We start from the raw sequence: 19,940 nt of genomic DNA, 5'->3' as shown, positions 1-19,940 counted from the left end.
AAATTTTTTATATATTGAAAACCTATATTTGTATTATTTTTAATATTACTGCAATGTGATTAATATGGATGAAATGTATAGGACTTTTTTAATTCATTATATTTTATTCACTTTACAGTTTTTAATATCTTTTCATATTTGTAAAATTCGGCGTATATGAGCGCCTGCTATATTCTAAAGTAATATGCCCATTTTCTAAAATTTTTATTAGGTCTTGGGTTTTGTGCCAGCAGTGTTACTCGCTGTGGCCATTGATCTATATGTTGCATTATCTGTGAGTGGCCATGTATACTGTGTGACTTACTCCAGGGCTTGGGTGGAGCAGGTATGAGCTTATCTGTTTGGTAGTACTACTGAAGTTTATGTGGGTGTAACTGTTGTGCATTGTAACTGGCTTACCCTTTTGTAGTACACCTGGCTTACTCCTGGAACTCAAGAGTATTTCAAGAGTAAATCTTAGGAATAGGGCCCTTTCTGAATGGGTATCAATGTAACAGTAAATAGGGGAAATCGCTACTTGCACTGTAGTGAACTGATTAATTAGTATGTGAAGTAGTACTAATGAAGCACTACTTCCCACAACCCAAAAACACTTTGTGACTTGGCCCATTTGTGAATGGAGCCCTTTGTGAATCGCATTTGTGGGTACATGAAGCAGTACTACTGGAGTACCACTTAATGACTCAACAATGCTTTAGCTAATAGGTCACAATGATATTGACTTTGCACTTGACTTGGCTTGCTAAATGTCACTAATCTTGGGCTGCTGTGTTTTTTAACAGTGGGCATGCAGTGAAATACTTCATTATTAAAATACCTTCATAAAGAAAACACGCCTATCAGAGAGCAATGTTTTCTTTATTTTTCAGTTTTTCTTAGTTACATACAATTAGAATGTAAAAACTGAACACTCAAATGTTGCTCCTATCCTTTTAAAAAGGGAGGATTTGTTTAAGTTTACTTTCAATTTAGTTATTTTGCATCTACCATAATGTACTGCGGTAGGACTGAAGCAAAATGTGAGAGCATTTACCATACCTAAAAAGAATTAGAAATGGATCCTAGAAATCTTTGCGCTCTAATGACCCTCTGTGAAGAGTATGATCAGCTAGAGTACTTCATTTTGATGGGAAGTTTAGAGTATGGATACATATGCTAATTTCCACCTGCAGTCCTGATTTATTGGGGAGGGAGGAGCGCTGTAGATGAATTCAAAGAAGACACATATGATGGAATGTTTTCAGACCTTTTCCTATGTTCATAACTACAAATCAGCAATTCTAAAATAAATATATGGTATTTTAAAGTTGAAGTGTGAAATGCAGTAGTAGTACTGAAGCGTAATTGATAAACAGCAGAATTGTCTACCAAGCTAATACCTCAGTGTGGAGGAAAGTAAACCAGGTAGGTAGAGATAGAGACACCATGCACAGAGTAGCTTGGCCTACCGAAGCGTACAATCTGAGCAGTTAAGCATAGCAAAAGTGTGATCCGATCTCCCGCTGGCTACTGTACAAACCTCACTTATAGAGACGCTTCAAATTTCAATTTTTTATTTACGCTTTTGGCCATCAGTCTTTAATAAATAAAAATAGATATACCTGGAAACAGTTAAATAGGGGAGACCTATTGGCAAAGCCATAGGTGTCGCCTATGAGACCTACCATGCTGTACAGCAGCGTGGCTGCTATGCAAGATGGCTGTTTTTTTTTGTTTTTGTTTTTTTAAATAAAAAGCCATATGATGCTGCTCTCATGTAATTCTTTAGATGTGTGCACTGCAGCTACCTTCTTCTTTTCATTTACCAATCCCAGCTGGATTGATACATAAAAAGTTTTGAAAAAGTAAGCGCTATAACACAGCCACCGTGGGCGCCAACATGCATGTATGTTCTTAAAAAATGAGGCAAAATGGTTTTATTTTACTAAGCGAAGATGGATAGGTAAGAATAAAACAGACCCAAAAGCAGTATTATTTTTATTTTTGATCAAAACTGGTGTGCAGGTTGGGGGCCGTTAGTGGTTGTGGAAGGAAACAAAGAGGGCGAGCGAGGGAGAAGGGCACACACAAGACAACAAGGAGAACTGGATGGGGGGACAAACACACAGGCCATACAACAATGTAGAGCACTGGGTGTGGGCAGAAAAGTATACAAGAGAAACAGCCGGATAACATATGCACTCTCATAGAGTACTTTACAAAAAGGAAAAAATAGTTCCTAGTAAGCAAACAACAGTGGAATAGTAGAAGGCAGTCAATCATAGAGGTGGTGAAGAAGCTATGTACCACGGGAGGAACAAAGACAAAATGGGTGGGCTAAAACAAATAAAGCCATTGAATGGAAGGCATGCATATAAGGGTGACAAAGCAAAAAGTCAGTGGAAAGTTATGGGCGGAGTTACTTTATAAGTCAGCTATCAACATATGCCCAATAAATCTTTTGTAACAGGATAGCTGTGCTGCACGGCAGGCGTCAACCAAAAAAAGGGGTAACATGAATTAAAATGATTAGTAAGTAATTACAGTTTGTGTGATTAAACAAAAATGAAGGAAGAAAGTTGTTGGAAAGTTTTGTAAGATAGGAGATTTAGGAAGACAAAAGAACTGGAGCAAGAGGGTGAATAAAAATGAAGCAATAAGGAAGCGAAGAAAAGACAAAATTGTATGCACAAACTACATACATTAGTAGATTGTGTGTAGCAGGTTTGGGAGGCAAATGTAAGCCTTTTAATAAAGGTCCACATGTTCCAATTTATATCTGAGTAGTTTCAGGCCTCCAATATCCATAACTTTGGATGATTTAACTGCTTTCTTGACCCAATAGAGAAATCATAGTGAGCTTTGGTAATCTAAATCCTGATAACCTTAACTAGAGGTCCAGTCGCTCTACTCCTGATGTGATTGTAGGCTCTTCAGAGGGGTAAAAACAGAATCACAGACTCCTAGTGATATCTACAGTATGGGCACGATGGTGACCTCGAGATCAGTCTTTTGATCATGTGTGTGTCAAGAGGATGGATGTAGCAGGGTGACTCTGGATGACAACTAGACTAGTTAAGATGTTGATTTGCTTTCATTTATCTGGAGCCAAGGAGTTTGGTGGATATTGGCCAGTGTTGGAACAATTGCAGTGCTTTTTGGTGAGAAATGGACAGTGACTTTGTTATGGATATATATTAACTTCTGCGTCCTGAGGAGTACCACTGTTACGACCATTCACTTGAAGAATGCTTGTGGAGCAGATTTAAGTCGCAATGAGAGGTGCTGAGGTTATGCCAGCTGAAAAGGCTTTTTTACTTTTGGACCGAACATGAACACAAGAACTCCAAAACTCAACACGTAACAATTCTGCTTAAAGTCTACCACCCATCTGCCTTTTGTTATACTCTGCCACACTGAAAAAGGATGGACGAGCCTCTTCCTACCCAGCTCCTTTTCAGTGACAAAGAGACATTTGTGTGTGACTGAAGAGGGTGTCTCAGAGGTCTCCCCTTGTCTTCTGCTACTCATGTTTCTTTGTCGAAGGTTGGCGAACGGGCTTTTATTGCTTATGCCGTTGCCAGTAGGGTGTATGATCAAAATGGGAAAAAAACTCTCTTTTATGAATAACAAGATATTATGAATCTTTGGGAATCCTATGATCAAAGCCTGAGCCTCTACCGTAATCTTCTGATTTTTGTTTTCTTGGAATGAGATTTAAAGAGTGAAGTTCCTGATAAATGCATGCCCAGAACGTATTCCTAAGTACTGGGGTTGATAAGGAAGAGCCATTAATAATGCCACAAGGTAACCCTGTGGAATTAAACATGCGCAATGAAACCTGCAGTCTCCTTCCAGGAAGAATGGCACATCTACCCGTGATGAAACAAATAAACTCCTGCAGATGAGTAAAACAGAGAAAGGGAGGCAAACAACCTCTGCCCTGCTTTTTCACCTGAACCCAGAACTACCAGAGTGACTTCAAGGGCTAGTTTGCTGGACTCCTGTTCAGAGCCACAGGGACACAACAGGTTCCTACCATCTTGAACCCACACCTGGACATAGTCTGAGTGAGTACTAACCCCCAAGTGGTGCCCCTCCAATCCTGGACCCTTGGTGGTGGTGCTAAGGGTGCCCAAATAACCAAAATCCCAAACTTGGGACTTTGTAAAGTATTAGCTAAAAACTGCTCTTAGAACCAAGGGAGGACTGGGACCAACCTGGTCACCGGTCTGCCAAAGGTGCATCGCTGGTTGGCCTGACTTTGCGGCTACTTCCGCTACGTTGTTCTCCGCAGCAGCAAATCCTTTCACTGACCAGTGGCTTCCTGACAATGACAGTCCCTCCTCAGACACCGCCTCCAGCCGTGTCACACTGAACTTTACCTTTGCAGAACTTTTTCTTCAGTATTTCTTCTAAGTCTGAAGGTAATTGCCCAATCCACTTCTTGTATTAAACTCACCCACCATCGTGGTTGGCCATATTTTTAAACTTTGACCCAATCTCATGCAACTAGATGTCCGTGGTTGGTGCTTTGATGTTTTAGGTGCTAGTTTTCACTACAAACTTTAAAAACTCATAACTCCAGTTCTACTGATTGGATTTTCGTCATTTTGGTGTCAATTTATTAAAATTTACTAAATTGGTGTGGAATTTTTCCAGGGTTTGCTTTCACTTTTGTACTGTTTGTGTGCTGTATAAATACTTTACACATTGCTACTAAGTTGACAGAAAATCAGCCTGTGTTTTGTGTGCCAAGCTACCCAGGGTTAAGTGCAGGTTAATTTAGTGACTTTTGTGGTTCACCCTGCCAGGTAATCTGGCTGTTGCTTGACCAGGGCTCACACCCCAGTCAAACAACAATCTAATTTCTCACATGTAGCATGCCACATTTTTATATATTGGGTACCCAGTTTGTGGGCTTACAAGGCACACAAGAGGGGTGACTTAGCTAGTTTGCATAAATAGGTTTCTCTACATGGCACTTAAGCTTTTACTTATGCTACTTCACTGCAGTGCTTAACACTGCAGCCCAACCAGAACAGTGTGGTCCTTCTTGAAGCCATTTGTGTCACATGTGGGAAATGTGAATACAAACTGAGGCCCACACATGACATTTAACATACATGCCACTGGTGCATGCCCTGTGCCATTTACCTTGGCATTAAAGGACAGTTAATTAAACTAATAAGGTGAAGCCTATGCATAATAAATGTGTTGGAAAAGCACACACTTTCTGCCACTCTTTAATAGTGGCATAGTGCAGAGAATTCCTGAGCCCGCTAAAATCATGCAGGGAACATTGGGGAATAACAGACAAAAAAAGATGGCCTTTCTTACACTCCCAAAACAATGCAATATTCATGGTTGTAATCAGTCAGCTCTTCCTTCTACAGAAGATCTCCCTCTACTTCCCACTTCGGACTCAAGATGGTGAGAGCCTGTGTTAAGGTACTCCTTGATTACAGCAAAACCATTTACACTAGTCTCCCTAATTAACTCACTACCAGGCTCCAAAGACTACAGAACTAAGTAACCAAAAGGGACCTTGACCACAGTAAGCAGAAACATCACCAAACTTGTCTTTAAAGTACTCTCCTGACTCCAGTTGGACACCAGGGTTAGTTGTAACTGCTTATGCACCATCTACAAAGCTTACTGAGACAGAGGTCTTAAATACCTGCAGAAAATAACCCACTCTTTGTGCCCCAACCAGAGATATTCAATGTTCGTCTGCCTACCCAATCGTCCAACTGTCTTTCTACACTAAACATGGTATGAGATTAGGGAATGCACTTAACCCCTACCTGAGAGCTGACATCAAGTTCATGTAGCTCCTGAATGTTTAAAGCTTGCTGTTGATTTAGCCCAACACAGGACAGCGTTGTCTCTGGAAAGTGTTAGACTCAGTTACCTACCTGGCCTGATAGGCATCTAACTATGACATCTAACCATCAAGCTGAACTTCTTTCTGTCAGAGCTCTGAAGTAACCAGGTGAAGACATGAAGCACTTCACACAGGGTCTAAATAAGTAAAACACTCCCTCTCCATTGTTTTGATGGCTAAGTAGAGGGCACAGGCCTGGTTCTTGAGTGGTGGTCGTAGGTTAAAGAAGAGTAGTTAATGAGGAGAAACAAATACAGGCTTCATGTCATGTGTCGCCTGCAGGCTGGATCAATACATGATATGGCGTGGGTTACCTACCACCTTCATGGAATATGTCAATGCTCAGATGAAGGCTGCTTCAATAATTAGCTTAGAAAAACAAGTAGATTATGGGTGGAATGATTGATTTCGCCCAGCTGCTGGAAAATACCCTGGGCTGCATACCAGTTGATCATTTGTTTGCCTACTGCAGACAGAGAGTAACTATATGCCTTTAATGGATAGTGAGCTCAAACCATTGCCTAGTTTTGGGAATAACTATTTGAGTGTTTGGCGGCAGTGGGAGCACCACTATAGTTTGGGAAGAGGGAAAGTCATAGTGTGCCACTAGTGAAACATCAGTACATGTTCATGTATGTTGATCTTTTGGTCAGTGTGCCTGAGGATCGGCTTCCAGAAAATGCAAACTCTGAATGTTCCACCCAGGGATAAAAGGTGCAGTGGGCCAGGGCTACTTGTTTCGGCTGTATTTGTGCCCTATATTTCTAAAAAGGTGATCGGAGCACCTCACATGGGTATATAAGATTCAGTGATTGCTTTCGCTGGCATGTGAGACTGCACACTACACTTGAATGGTGCACCTCTAATAATTTGCTTGGTTTCTTAAAAATCAAGGCACCTTCTGAACCAGATTTGCATACAGGAATTACTGGTCATTTTAAACATAATATTGCATTTATTTTCTATAACTGTATAGTCTCTCACTTGAACAGTAATCATTGCACAGTTTAACTTTGTTTGCACATATTCACTTTGGAGTAACAGATGTTATATAAATGAGTTGCACGTTTCATATTACAAATGCAATCAGTCAAATTTTCCACTTTGGTTTTAGGTTGGGAAAGTGACATCTATTCCTCCTCGAAAGAACAAAGCAGAAGTATTAGAAGATATACTATCAAGTATGAAGAAAGCCAAGACCTACTCAGAGCAACCACTAGGTACTTACCTTCTTCATATATTTCTCGATCACCTTTTCTGCCTAACACTAAAAAATGGTCAACAAATGGTCAACCAAAAGCCTTAACAATTAAAAATTATTTTGTGTGAAGTGTCATCCTAGCCTAATAACCCAGCTTGAAAATGGAAGCCAGAGGTTGCTCTAGTTGTTCTGCTTGCAGGAGAACATCCCATTCACCCACTGCCCAGACTGGTCCTTTGGTCTGGGAAGGGGGTGCTACTCCAATGAAGGGTCCTTCATGAATTCTTCACAGAAAGCACACAGCAATGGAATTTCTTTCCACCCTTCCTCCAAGCACGGGATTCCTACTTTTCATCTAGAAGCAGCTGACAAGCCCTGTTTGCCCAATAACTTTACAGTCACATCTCGCCCCCTTGGCATAGCAGACACTGGTAGATCACCAAAGCACATGCCTCTTTGTCCAGATAGGTATATATGCAATCTTTATGCCCTACAGTTAATGCTGCTTTCTCTGTTCCATTGACGGCATATGCATGTAGGTATTTAATATTTATCTGGCCCACTATTGCTTGGGGACATCTTCTAGCTACAGGACATGGTGGTAATGAGCTTGGTAATAAGGCTTTAAAGGCACATCCTAATTCCAGAAAGCCAGGCTGAATTTGTAAATGTAACTGTAACTTGTTCCAATGGGAAGATACCTGGACAACAGAAGCCACCACCCTGAGCAGGAGAGTATTTCTGAAATCTGAGAGCTAGCAGTAAACTAGCATACCCAATTGGCCACTAAGTGTATTATTCTTTCTTTATTCTTTGTCCCGATTCCCCTGCCCTCCTAATTTTCAACTTTTATTATGTTTTAGGATTTTTGCACCCCAAGTAAAGTAGGTGCTCTATTTCCTAGGCTCACATCAGCATTGAATTGTGGTTACGTGTAAAACAGAGGTGCCACAATTATTGGCCCTTCAGACGAATATACTGTCACTTTATGTCATTTTGAATTTTCATATCTTCATTTGCATTGGTGTCCTTACTAAACTGGAATTTAGGTTATTGCATGTTATAATAGCAAAAACAAAGGGTTATTCGAGGACCATTGTTAGAGTGTCAAGCATGTGCCATTTTTATTTTTAAATTTCCCTTGTGACATTGGTAGCTGTGTCTTTCGCCTTAGCATTGAAGATAATTTGTGGGGAAATCAGTTTCTTAGGTGGGTGCTTCGCATGGGCTCCTATCAGTTTCTTGCTCAGTTGGACAAACGTCCTAAAATAGTCCTACTTCCTGTGGCAGTTTGTATTCTTAACAAAATAAAAACTAGTCCCATAGAGGCATATCTTTAAGGTTTCAGGATGGTGGCCAGTATAGTGTAATTTTGTCTGTTAGCTGTGCATGTGTTTATTCCCTTCTGCCTCAATCCTGGAGTCCTGGAAAAGATTTGTTTCCACACAGGAGCGCGTTGTAAATTTGAGATCTGGGGATCATGTGTTACTCAAGTATGGAATATCAACACATTTTCTATTACCCTGGAACAAATCCAATACCTCAGTGAATTGGAACCTTAAGTTATAAAAATAACACCTTCATAAAGGAGATTTTGTTTTATTCAGCCAACACTGACTGACTGCACTTACTGACATGCTTATTACTCAACGGCGTCTCTTGGTGCTGATCTTACAAGTTTTGCTTCGTCACTTTGAGACTTGTTGAGAAAAGGCACTTGTACTTACCATCTCCTAAGTGCATGACACAACTGCTACAGAGGAGTGGGAAGGTGGCGTAGACCCTTAAATAGGAAAACTCCCTGTCCACTGGAGGAGACGAAAACAAGGCATGCTACTGTACATCTGTCAGAAGAAAGACCATGTAAGAGGCCTGCTTCTGTTTCAAAGCCCTGCACACTGGACAGGCACACCCTGAGGAGTAACCTACCCATTAATACCAAGACCCTCAAGGCACGCAGAGCTACTCTTTCATGTCTGCAATAAAGGTAGCTCTCTGAATGTCATCTTTTGATGACATTTTATCTTTTCAGGCCGTTCTGGTGCTGCGACTAATAACAATGAACCATTTTCTCTCACCTCAGGGACAGGTAGCATAGATCTCCATCAAGAGGTATGTCAACATTGATTCGAGTCTCATTGAACCAACGGTGGACATTTTTCTGCATTCGCTATTAGAAAAGTAACATCTTCCTAGGGTAGCTCGCCAGGGTGGAGGTTGCAAATGCAAAGATCTTGCATCAGGGTTCTAAAGTCTGTATTGACAAAAGCATTTATAAGTTCAGGAAGTAGTACCACAGAAATAAATCTCCAAGAAGTAGTACTACAGAAGTAAGTACAGAAAGTGGACCTACTGAAATAAGTCCAGGAAGTATTACTACAGAAATAAGTCCAGGGAGCAGTACTACAGAAATAAGTCCAGGAAGTAGTACTACAGAAATAAGTCTCCAGGATGTAGTACTACAGAAATAAGTCTCCAGGAAGTAGTACTACAGAAGTAAGTCCAGGAAGTAGTACTACAGAAATAAGTCTTCAGGAAGTAGTACTACAGAAATAAGTCCAGGTAGTAGTATACAGAAATAAGTCTCCAGGATGTACTACTACCGAAATAAGTCCAGGAAGCAGAACTACAGAAATAAGTCCAGGAAGCAGAACTACAGAAATAAGTCCAGGAAGTTATACTACAGATATAGGTCTCAAGGAAGTGGTACTATAGAAATAAGTCCAGAAAGTAGTACTAAAGAAATATGTCCAGGAACTATTAATACAGATATTGGTCTCCAGGAAGTAGTACTATAGACATAAGTTTCCAGGAAGTAGTACTACAGAAGTAAATTCAGGAAGTAGAACTAACTACATAAGTCCAGGAAGTAGTACTAAAGAAATCTGTCCAGGAAGTAGTACTACAGAAGTAAGTCCAGGAAGTAGTAATACAGAAATACATCCAGGAAGTAGTAATACAGAAATACATCCAGGAGGTATTACTACAGAAATGAGTCCAGGTAGTAGTACTACAGAAATAAGTCTCTGGGAAGTAGTACTACAGATATAGGTCTCCAGGAACTAGTACTAAAGAAGTAAGTCCAGGAAGTTGTACTAAAGAAATAAGTCCAGGAAGGAGTACTACAGAAATAAGTCCAGGACGTTGTACTACAGAAATAAGTCTCCAGAAAGTACTACTACAGAAATAAGTCCAGGAAGTAGTACTACAGAAATAAGTCCAGGAAACTGTACTACAGAAATTAGTCCAGGAAACTGTACTACAGAAATAAGTCTCCAGGAAGTAGTACTATAGAAATAAGTCTCCAGGAGGTAGTACTACAGAAGTAAGTCCAGGTAGTAGTACTAAAAAAATAAGTCCAGGAAGGAATACTACAAAAATAAGTCCAGCAAGTAGTATAACAGAAATAAATCCAGGAAGTAGTACTACAGAAATACGTCTCCAGGACGTAGTACTAAAGAAATAAGTCCAAAAAGTAGAACTACAGAAATAAGTCCAGGAAGTAGTACTATAGAAATAAGTCTCCAGGAAGTAGTACTACAGAAGTAAATCCACGAAGTAGTACTACAGAAATAAGTCCAGGAAGTAGTACTACAGAAATAAGTCCAGTAAGCAGTACTACAGAAATACGTTCAGGAGTCTCCAGGAAGTAGTACTACAGAAATATGTCCAGGAAGGAGTACTACAGAAATAAGTTTAGGAAGTAGTACTACAGAAATAAGTTTAGGGAGTAGTACTACAGAAATAAGTCTCCAGGAAGTAGTACTACAGAAATAAGTCCAGGAAGCAGTACTACAGAAATAAGTCCAGTAAGCAGTACTATAGAAATAAGTTCAGGAGTCTCCAGGAAGTAGTACTACAGAAATAAGTCCAGTAAGCAGTACTATAGAAATAAGTTCAGGAGTATCCAGGAAATTGTACTACAGAAATAAGTCTCCAGGAAGTAGTACTACAGAAATAAGTGCAGGAAGTAGTACTATAGAAATAAGTCTCCAGGAAGTAGTACTACAGAAATAAGTCCAGGAAGGAGTACTACAGACATAAGTTCAGGAAGTAGTACTACATAAATAAGTCCAGCAAGTTGTACAACAGAAATAAATCCAGGAAGTAGTACTACAGATGTAAGTCTCCAGGACGTAGTACTAAAGAAATAAGTCCAGAAAGTAGAACTAAAGAAATAAGTCCAGGAAGGAGTACTAAAGAAATAAGTCCAGAAAGTAGAACTACAGAAATAAGTCCAGGAAGTAGTACTATAGAAATAAGTCTCCAGGAAGTAGTACTACAGAAGTAAATCCACGAAGTAGTACTACAGAAATAAGTCCAGGAAGTAGTACTACAGAAATAAGTCCAGTAAGCAGTACTACAGAAATACGTTCAGGAGTCTCCAGGAAGTAGTACTACAGAAATATGTCCAGGAAGGAGTACTACAGAAATAAGTTTAGGAAGTAGTACTACAGAAATAAGTTTAGGGAGTAGTACTACAGAAATAAGTTTAGGGAGTAGTACTACAGAAATAAGTCTCCAGGAAGTAGTACTACAGAAATAAGTCCAGGAAGTAGTACTACAGAAATGTCTCCAGGAAGCAGTACTACAGAAATAAGTCCAGTAAGCAGTACTATAGAAATAAGTTCAGGAGTCTCCAGGAAGTAGTACTACAGAAATAAGTCCAGTAAGCAGTACTATAGAAATAAGTTCAGGAGTCTCCAGGAAGTAGTACTACAGAAATAAGTCCAGGAAATTGTACTACAGAAATAAGTCTCCAGGAAGTAGTACTACAGAAATAAGTGCAGGAAATAGTACTATAGAAATAAGTCTCCAGGAAGTAGTACTACAGAAATAAGTCCAGGAAGGAGTACTACAGACATAAGTTCAGGAAGTAGTACTACATAAATAAGTCCAGCAAGTTGTACAACAGAAATAAGTCCAGGAAGTAGTACTACAGATGTAAGTCTCCAGAACGTAGTACTAAAGAAATAAGTCCAGAAAGTAGAACTACAGAAATAAGTCCGGGAAGTAGTACTACATATATAGGTCTCCAGGAAGTAGTACTATAGAAATATGTCTCCAGGAAGTAGTACTACAGAAGTAAATTCACGAAGTAGTACTACAGAAATACGTCCAGGAAATAGTACTCCAGAAATAAGTCCAGGAAGTAGTACTACAGAAATAAGTCCAGGAAGTAGTACTACAGAAATGTCTCCAGAAAGCAGTACTACAGAAATAAGTCCAGTAAGCAGTACTACAGAAATAAGTTCAGGAGTCTCCAGGAAGTAGTACTACAGAAATAAGTCCAGGAAGGACTACTACATAAATAAACTTAGGAAGTAGTACTACAGAAATAAGTCTGCAGGAAGTAGTACTACAGAAATAAGTAACCAGGAAGTAGTACTACAGATATAGATCTCCAGGAAGTTGTACTACAGAAATAAGTCTCCAGGAAGTAGTACTACAGATATAGGTCTCCTGGAAGTAGTACTAAAGAAATAAGTCTCCAGGGCGTAGTACTAAAGAAATATGTCCAGAAAGTAGAACTAAAGAAATAAGTCCAGGAAGGAGTACTACAGAAATAAGTCCAGGACGTTGTACTACAGAAATAAGTCTCCAGAAAGTACTACTACAGAAATAAGTCCAGGAAGTAGTACTACAGAAATAAGTCCAGGAAACTGTACTACAGAAATTAGTCCAGGAAACTGTACTACAGAAATAAGTCTCCAGGAAGTAGTACTATAGAAATAAGTCTCCAGGAGGTAGTACTACAGAAGTAAGTCCAGGTAGTAGTGCTAAAAAAATAAGTCCAGGAAACTGTACTACAGAAATGAGTCCAGGAAACTGTACTACAGAAATAAGTCTCCAGGAAGTAGTACTATAGAAATAAGTCTCCAGCAAGTAGTACAACAGAGATAAGTCCAGGAAGTAGTACTACAGAAATACGTCTCCAGGAAGTAGTACTACAGAAGTAAATCCACGAAGTAGTACTACAGAAATAAGTCCAGGAAGTAGTACTACAGAAATAAGTCCAGTAAGCAGTACTACAGAAATACGTTCAGGAGTCTCCAGGAAGTAGTACTACAGAAATATGTCCAGGATGGAGTACTACAGAAATAAGTTTAGGAAGTAGTACTACAGAAATAAGTTTAGGGAGTAGTACTACAGAAATAAGTCTCCAGGAAGTAGTACTACAGAAATAAGTCCAGGAAGTAGTACTACAGAAATGTCTCCAGGAAGCAGTACTACAGAAATAAGTCCAGTAAGCAGTACTATAGAAATAAGTTCAGGAGTCTCCAGGAAGTAGTACTACAGAAATAAGTCCAGGAAAATGTACTACAGAAATAAGTGCAGGAAGTAGTACTATAGAAATAAGTCTCCAGGAAGTAGTACTACAGAAATAAGTCCAGGAAGGAGTACTACAGACATAAGTTCAGGAAGTAGTACTACATAAATAAGTCCAGCAAGTAGTACAACAGAAATAAGTCCAGGAAGTAGTACTACAGATGTAAGTCTCCAGAACGTAGTACTAAAGAAATAAGTCCAGAAAGTAGAACTACAGAAATAAGTCCGGGAAGTAGTACTACATATATAGGTCTCCAGGAAGTAGTACTATAGAAATATGTCTCCAGGAAGTAGTACTACAGAAGTAAATTCACGAAGTAGTACTACAGAAATACGTCCAGGAAATAGTACTCCAGAAATAAGTCCAGGAAGTAGTACTACAGAAATAAGTCCAGGAAGTAGTACTACAGAAATGTCTCCAGAAAGCAGTACTACAGAAATAAGTCCAGTAAGCAGTACTACAGAAATAAGTTCAGGAGTCTCCAGGAAGTAGTACTACAGAAATAAGTCCAGGAAGGACTACTACATAAATAAACTTAGGAAGTAGTACTACAGAAATAAGTCTGCAGGAAGTAGTACTACAGAAATAAGTAACCAGGAAGTAGTACTACAGATATAGATCTCCAGGAAGTTGTACTACAGAAATAAGTCTCCAGGAAGTAGTACTACAGATATAGGTCTCCTGGAAGTAGTACTAAAGAAATAAGTCTCCAGGAACTCGTTCTACAGACGTAAGTCTAGGAATTAGTACTACAGAAATAAGTCCAGGAATTTGTACTAAAGAAATAAGTCCCAAAGGAGTACTACAGAAATAAGTCTAGGAAGTAGTGCTACATAAATAAGTCCAGCAAATAGTACTACAGACATAAGTCCAGGAAGTAGTACTAAAGAAATAGGTCTCCTGGAAGTAATACTAAAGAAATAAGTCTCCAGGAACTCGTTCTACAGACGTAAGTCCAGGAATTAGTACTACAGAAATAAGTCCAGGAATTTGTACTAAAGAAATAAGTCCCAAAGGAGTACTACAGAAATAAGTCTAGGAAGTACTACTAGATAAATAAGACCAGCAAATAGTACTACAGAAATCAGTCCACAGAGTAGTACTACAGAAGAAATATGTCTCCAGTACGTAGTACTACAGAAATAAGTCCAGAATGTAGTACTGCAGAAATAAGTCCAGGAAGTAGTATTACAGAAGTACGTCCAGGTAGTAGTACTACAGAAATAAGTCCAGGAAAAGAGTCCTACAGGATTGACTCTTACATGCCTATTTGAACCTGTCATGAAACGACCAACTGCCTAACACTGAAAGTACTCAGAGAGTGCAGTCTTTTCTATCGGTGCTAACTGCGTATGCATATTTCTTGAATATTCACATTAGTTCCCATTTTAGGTATTTTAGGGCTAATTTATAAAGGAATAGTAGAGTACCTACTAAATGTAATACAGGGGGAGCCATTTTCACATTTCAAAGTGCGTCTGGGAATTGACCCCTGTATTTGCGCTTTCTCCTCCTCACAGAGCCTCTTAACTCAGGTTAACACAGAAACCAATGTCAAGGCCACTTGTTATGATGCATGAAAATACATGACATGTTAGTGTTTATGTGCACATCACAGTAAAACCAGACCTGCTCACGCCCCGCTGGCATTGACAGTCAGGTCCTCTGTAAAAGAACGAAATGGAGATGTCTGTGCAAAAGACTTGAAGAGAATCTCTTAGATATGGAGAGAATGGGCAATGGGCTGTGGGTATGCGGTAAGACCCTACGTGCACTGCCCTCTGCCACAAAAGAGTTGTACTTTCCCTCAGTCTCTCACAACATTTGTGGTCCAAGCCTCTTCCACCAGTAGGACCGTAAAGACACATACCGCGGCCTAAGGTGGTTGTGCTCAGCTAACAGTACATGTACTTAGAGCATTCCTTTGTGGGCTGGACCAAAAGTGTGGATCCTGGTAGATTATAGGGACGTATGCAATGCCTCCTACTGCACCCTCCACCCCACCTCACACATACAATGGATCCTGCTCTGAGCTGAGGATTCGCGGACAGCACTAGCTTTCTTACTTCAGAAGTAATGGGTGATTGTTAGGATGGAGAGGACGTGACTGTTAGTAACAGAAGAGACTAATCGCATTTTCCTCGCAGCATAGTGAAAGTTACTTCAGATGCACACCATCTCAGACAACTACAGTCTCAAGAGGGTATTTAGTGATAGTTTCACATTTTACCCAAATAATGTTCTGGCCTTTTTCTTGGGACAGATATCCTTCCAAGATGGCTTTGTGAGTGTCAGTTATACAGAGGGCTTGAATATATAGCGACTATGTGACCACTATTTTTAGCAATTCACTAATTTTACTTTATGTTTAATTAATTCGGGTTTCTAGTGTCCTGTTTGTTTTGATATTTAACTAACTTGCTGGGGTGACCTGAACTATGCACGAGAATAAAAAGTTTCTTATTCAAAAAGCGTCTGTGTAGAACTGATCTGAGGGCAGTGCTAACAGGCAACGGTGGTAAATATCTTTAGGGCCAGGACCATGAGCCCATAAGAGGCAGTGTACAACTGGACCACTTCTAGAAGCAGCTGTGGATCAGCACCAGGTAGCCCCTCATTCACATAGGGTTGAATAACTCAACAAAGGTGGGCTATCTGTCTCTGATCAAGGTCTGTAGGCCAGTTTTTTGTAAACAAAGTTTATTGCAATTTCGATCAACCAATGATTAGGTAAACATAGTATAAGAGAATATACAGTGACCTACATAGACTCTGAGATCAAGAGCTTTTTCAATCTACACATCTCTGCACTAACAGCAATCTGATGTTGCAACAACTACCCTACCCCCCCATCCCTCAACCTCCCCAACAGTGCCCCACCCCCCAGTGATGGTACTGGTAGCTTATCTGGACAGTTGTATTGTATGTAGGTGTGCTATGAAGGAGTCAACCCTCCGCTCACAGTGTGAGAGTGTTTACCCCGTCTAGTCCAACCGTAGGATCCTGCCCCGGGGTCATCTGTACTGGCACCAATGGATTGGGACTATTGGTAACTTCTCAAAACATCCAAACATCATTCAATCAGGGGACTGGACCTAATCGGCATTCCTCCTTAAAGGAGTCTAATATCGCGTCCCAACCTTGCACCACCTCCAGGGGCCGCCATCCCCTTCTGGCCTCGCTATGTAGAACAGCGCTTTCACACCCGCCCACCTAGTTAATTCTCTGGTCCATAGGGACAGTCTCGGCCCAACTGGATTCTTCCAGGACATCGCTATTTCCCTCTTGGCCAGTACGTAGGCCAAGTCCCGGAACCTGTTGGTTATTTTGTACTTAGCCGTGCGTGGAAACCAGCCAAGCAGACAATGCCCTATTGTGCAGGGGACTTCTCTTCCTATCGCTCCAGCCACCAGACGGCTCACCTCCGCCCAATACACCTCCGCCGTAGGGCAGCTCCAGAACATATGCCTAAATTCTGCCTTCTCTAGTCCGCACCTCGGGAAATTTACTCCTTCCACTTCAAAGTACCTGCTGATCCGCTCAGGGGTGAGATATGCCCTATGAAGTACATAAAAATTAATCAGCTTAAATCTGGCATTGCGAGTCATTTTGGGGAAGCCCCCCAGAATACGCTCCCAGTCCACATCGGATATAGTTGTGCCCAGGTCTACTTCCCATGACGATTTGAGTTGAGTCAAAGGTATGTTCCTATCCACTTGAACCCTGCTGTAGAGATTAAAAACTGCCTTAAAGGTGCCTGAAGAAGTCGCCAAATATGTACAGGTTGTTTGTGTAGTGAGCTCTCCTGTCCGTGTCAGCCAGTGTTTCCTGATACTAGCCACTACTGAGCCATACAATAAGAAGTGTCCTCCCTGTAGACCGAATTGTGTCCGAAGGACTTCAAACGGCATCAGTGCCCCCTCCTTAAATAGTGCTCCTACCGTCTGTATCCCGGACTCCACCCAGGACTGGAGTCCTCCCCAGTCACCCCGATGGGGCAAAGCTCTTAGGGACAAGAGGGGTAGGTCAGGGGAGTAAGGGGCCTTTAAGGTCTGTAGGCCAGTTATCGTAAAAGGTGAAAAAAAAGTTACTACCTAAAATAAATTTAAATATCTAAACACATCTAATAATAGCTCATGTCCGAAAGATACAAGCCACTCATGATTCAAAAGAGTATATATTCTACAATTGTGCTTATCTTGTGGTTGTTTTTCATACAGGGTCGTGTTTACGCAACAAGAATTCCAACCGGAAGGAGTATGGAGAAGCCCTGATGCTGCTCAAAGAAATCCAGTTCCACTACAATCACTTCCATGAAGATGCAGCAAAGAGAGCCAAGGATCTAGAGAACATGAACAGAGACACAGCTGCAGATACGAAGGGTGCAAGAGACCAACTGCACACATGATCGAAGTGTTAAGCGACCAACAAGAGACTGGGAACTGTTGATAAGCGCAGTTCGATGTTGCACGTCCCTGGAACAATTCATTGTGTAGCTTTTTCACAAGCTCACACTTAGAAAGAAGTATTTACTCAACCGTGTTGCAGACATCATAATGCTCCAAATAAGAGGCAAAACAGTGTTCAAGGAAATAATGCTACTGTCACAGATATTAAATACAAGGTTGTTGAAGTTACAGCTAGAAATAATTTTAAATCCTTTACAAAATCATGTAACTGGTCCACCTGATTTATAGTTTGGCTATGACTGAAAACCCTCGATTCCTGGAGAAGATTCTAAATGTACATTAGACATCACTAGCAGAATTGTCTACCACACTAACCATATGATGGGGTAACTGAACCGGCGGACTCTCCTCCCTTGTCAGCATTTCCTACAGAAATGGGTTGATCTGCAGTTACCACCAACTCTAAACCAGGTCTAATTGTCACAGTGGTTCATACAACATGTTGCCCGATACTGATCCAGCCAAGAACATCTGCAGTATGTTTCTCACTTGATCCCGGGAGTGTACTAGGATGTCTGCTTACATCAACTCCATGATGTTGTGTGATGCTCTAACACATAGGATCTTATGTAAGACTAAAACCAAGGTCTTGGAAGGTTTGAGGTGTCTGTGTATTGATGTAGCAGTCTCCTCCTTCAGTGTTCTGCATACCTGAAACTCTAAAGCAAACAGTAAAGTCCAAGTCTTTATATTCTGCCTGGGCAGGGTTGTATCTTTATCATTATGCAATATTTAAAATACAGGCATTTCGGTTTCCAGTGCTATTGTGTTTGGTGCCCTCTTTGAACGTTTGACTCTTAAAACTCCATCCTAGAAAAGCATATTATTCTGTTCCCCATTGGACACTGAATTGTAATCAGCCTCACAAAATCACCTCCTATTGTGAGGCTCTGACAAATGCCTGTAAACTTTATTCAAAGGATATGTGGTAAATCTTTTTCAGAGTGTCTCTGAGTTAAAATTTTTATTTATCTTTTTCTTGGCATATGGATTGTAACAAATGGTCAAACTGCTCCGAAGCCCAGCAAACTAATGCATCCATAGCGTAGAACGCTAGGTCAACCCAGCATCATGGTTTCAATCCCAGCAGGTCCACTTGGCCTCTCGTTTATCTTAAGTTCATAAAGAGGACCACTGAGCTGATAATATTGACAACTGCTATTGCAGCTCTTTGAGACATGGATGAGACTAGCAACAAGCTCATACTGTACCTATGACTTGGGGTTTTCGAGGTCCAGGGACACATTCAGATGGGTGAATGAGAGAATCCTGTTACATAGCTATTAGTCAAGAGGAGTGAACAGAAGAGATCCAGCCCAGAGCGCCAGTTCAGTACCATCTCTGAACATTAAGTCTTCCTGCACCCCCTGGGGGAGCCCTGCATCTGGTCCCTGAGTCTCGAAAAGTTTTCATCACCATCTACTGAATCCAGTCTGGGTGGCACTTTCTTCCTTTCCTCACCCTTCAACCAGCACTCAACCATTCAAAGAAGCACTCGAATCTGCAGCAAGGTAACCTCATTAGATCCAACAAATGGCAGCTGTAAGCCCATTTACAACCTCTAAAAAAAATTACACTGCCTTTTTCAAAACTGCAGAAAGGTATAAAACCTGGGTAATAGATACTCTCATGGAATACCGCCTCAAGGCCATTACTCTAACGCAAAGCTGGTTGAGTGGCTCAACGAGCTAACTAACCAAGTGCATAAACTATCTCAGTCTTTTCTGCCAGATGGGTGATCTGCCATTCGTACAGAGAGGGGACTAACACGAATGAGGCAGCTGCCATGATACACAAACTCTCCTCTGTACATTAATAATCATTTGTTCTCCATATTTGACAAAAGTACTGTAGACAAACACTTTCCCATCCAAATCACAACTAAATATATACACTCCTCAAAAAAGAAGCACATCCTCTTTGTGTTACAATAAACCACATCATAACAGAACTGAATGGGTCGGTATAGAGCAGGCTTATCCAACGAGTAGCTCATGAGCTACTGGAAGCTCTCCAGCTACCAGTAAGTAGCTCTCATGTGTGCATACGAGCCTACTAAATTAGAAACTTTAA

At 40.6% G+C, this 19,940-nt stretch overlaps 1 protein-coding gene across 2 annotated transcripts in view; it reads left to right on the top strand.

Annotated features, from left to right (window-relative positions):
- The window catches only part of XRRA1 (X-ray radiation resistance associated 1), a 183,863-nt gene extending 165,032 nt beyond the window's left edge, over nt 1–18,831 (top strand). For both annotated transcript variants that reach the window (XR_011194838.1, XM_069203812.1), the window contains exons 17-18: nt 6,981–7,086; nt 17,619–18,831. Coding sequence is in view for 1 of the 2 variants with exons in the window: in XM_069203812.1 (XP_069059913.1) it covers nt 6,981–7,086; nt 17,619–17,806 (294 nt within the window). In the remaining variant the exon portion in view is untranslated. The remainder of the gene's footprint in view (nt 1–6,980; nt 7,087–17,618) is intronic.
- Nucleotides 18,832–19,940: the final 1,109 nt, after the last annotated feature.

The sequence above is a fragment of the Pleurodeles waltl genome, chromosome 8 (assembly GCF_031143425.1).
Source record: "Pleurodeles waltl isolate 20211129_DDA chromosome 8, aPleWal1.hap1.20221129, whole genome shotgun sequence".
NCBI classification, from domain to species: Eukaryota; Metazoa; Chordata; class Amphibia; order Caudata; family Salamandridae; genus Pleurodeles; species Pleurodeles waltl.
This window is presented reverse-complemented; position numbering and strand designations above follow the sequence as displayed.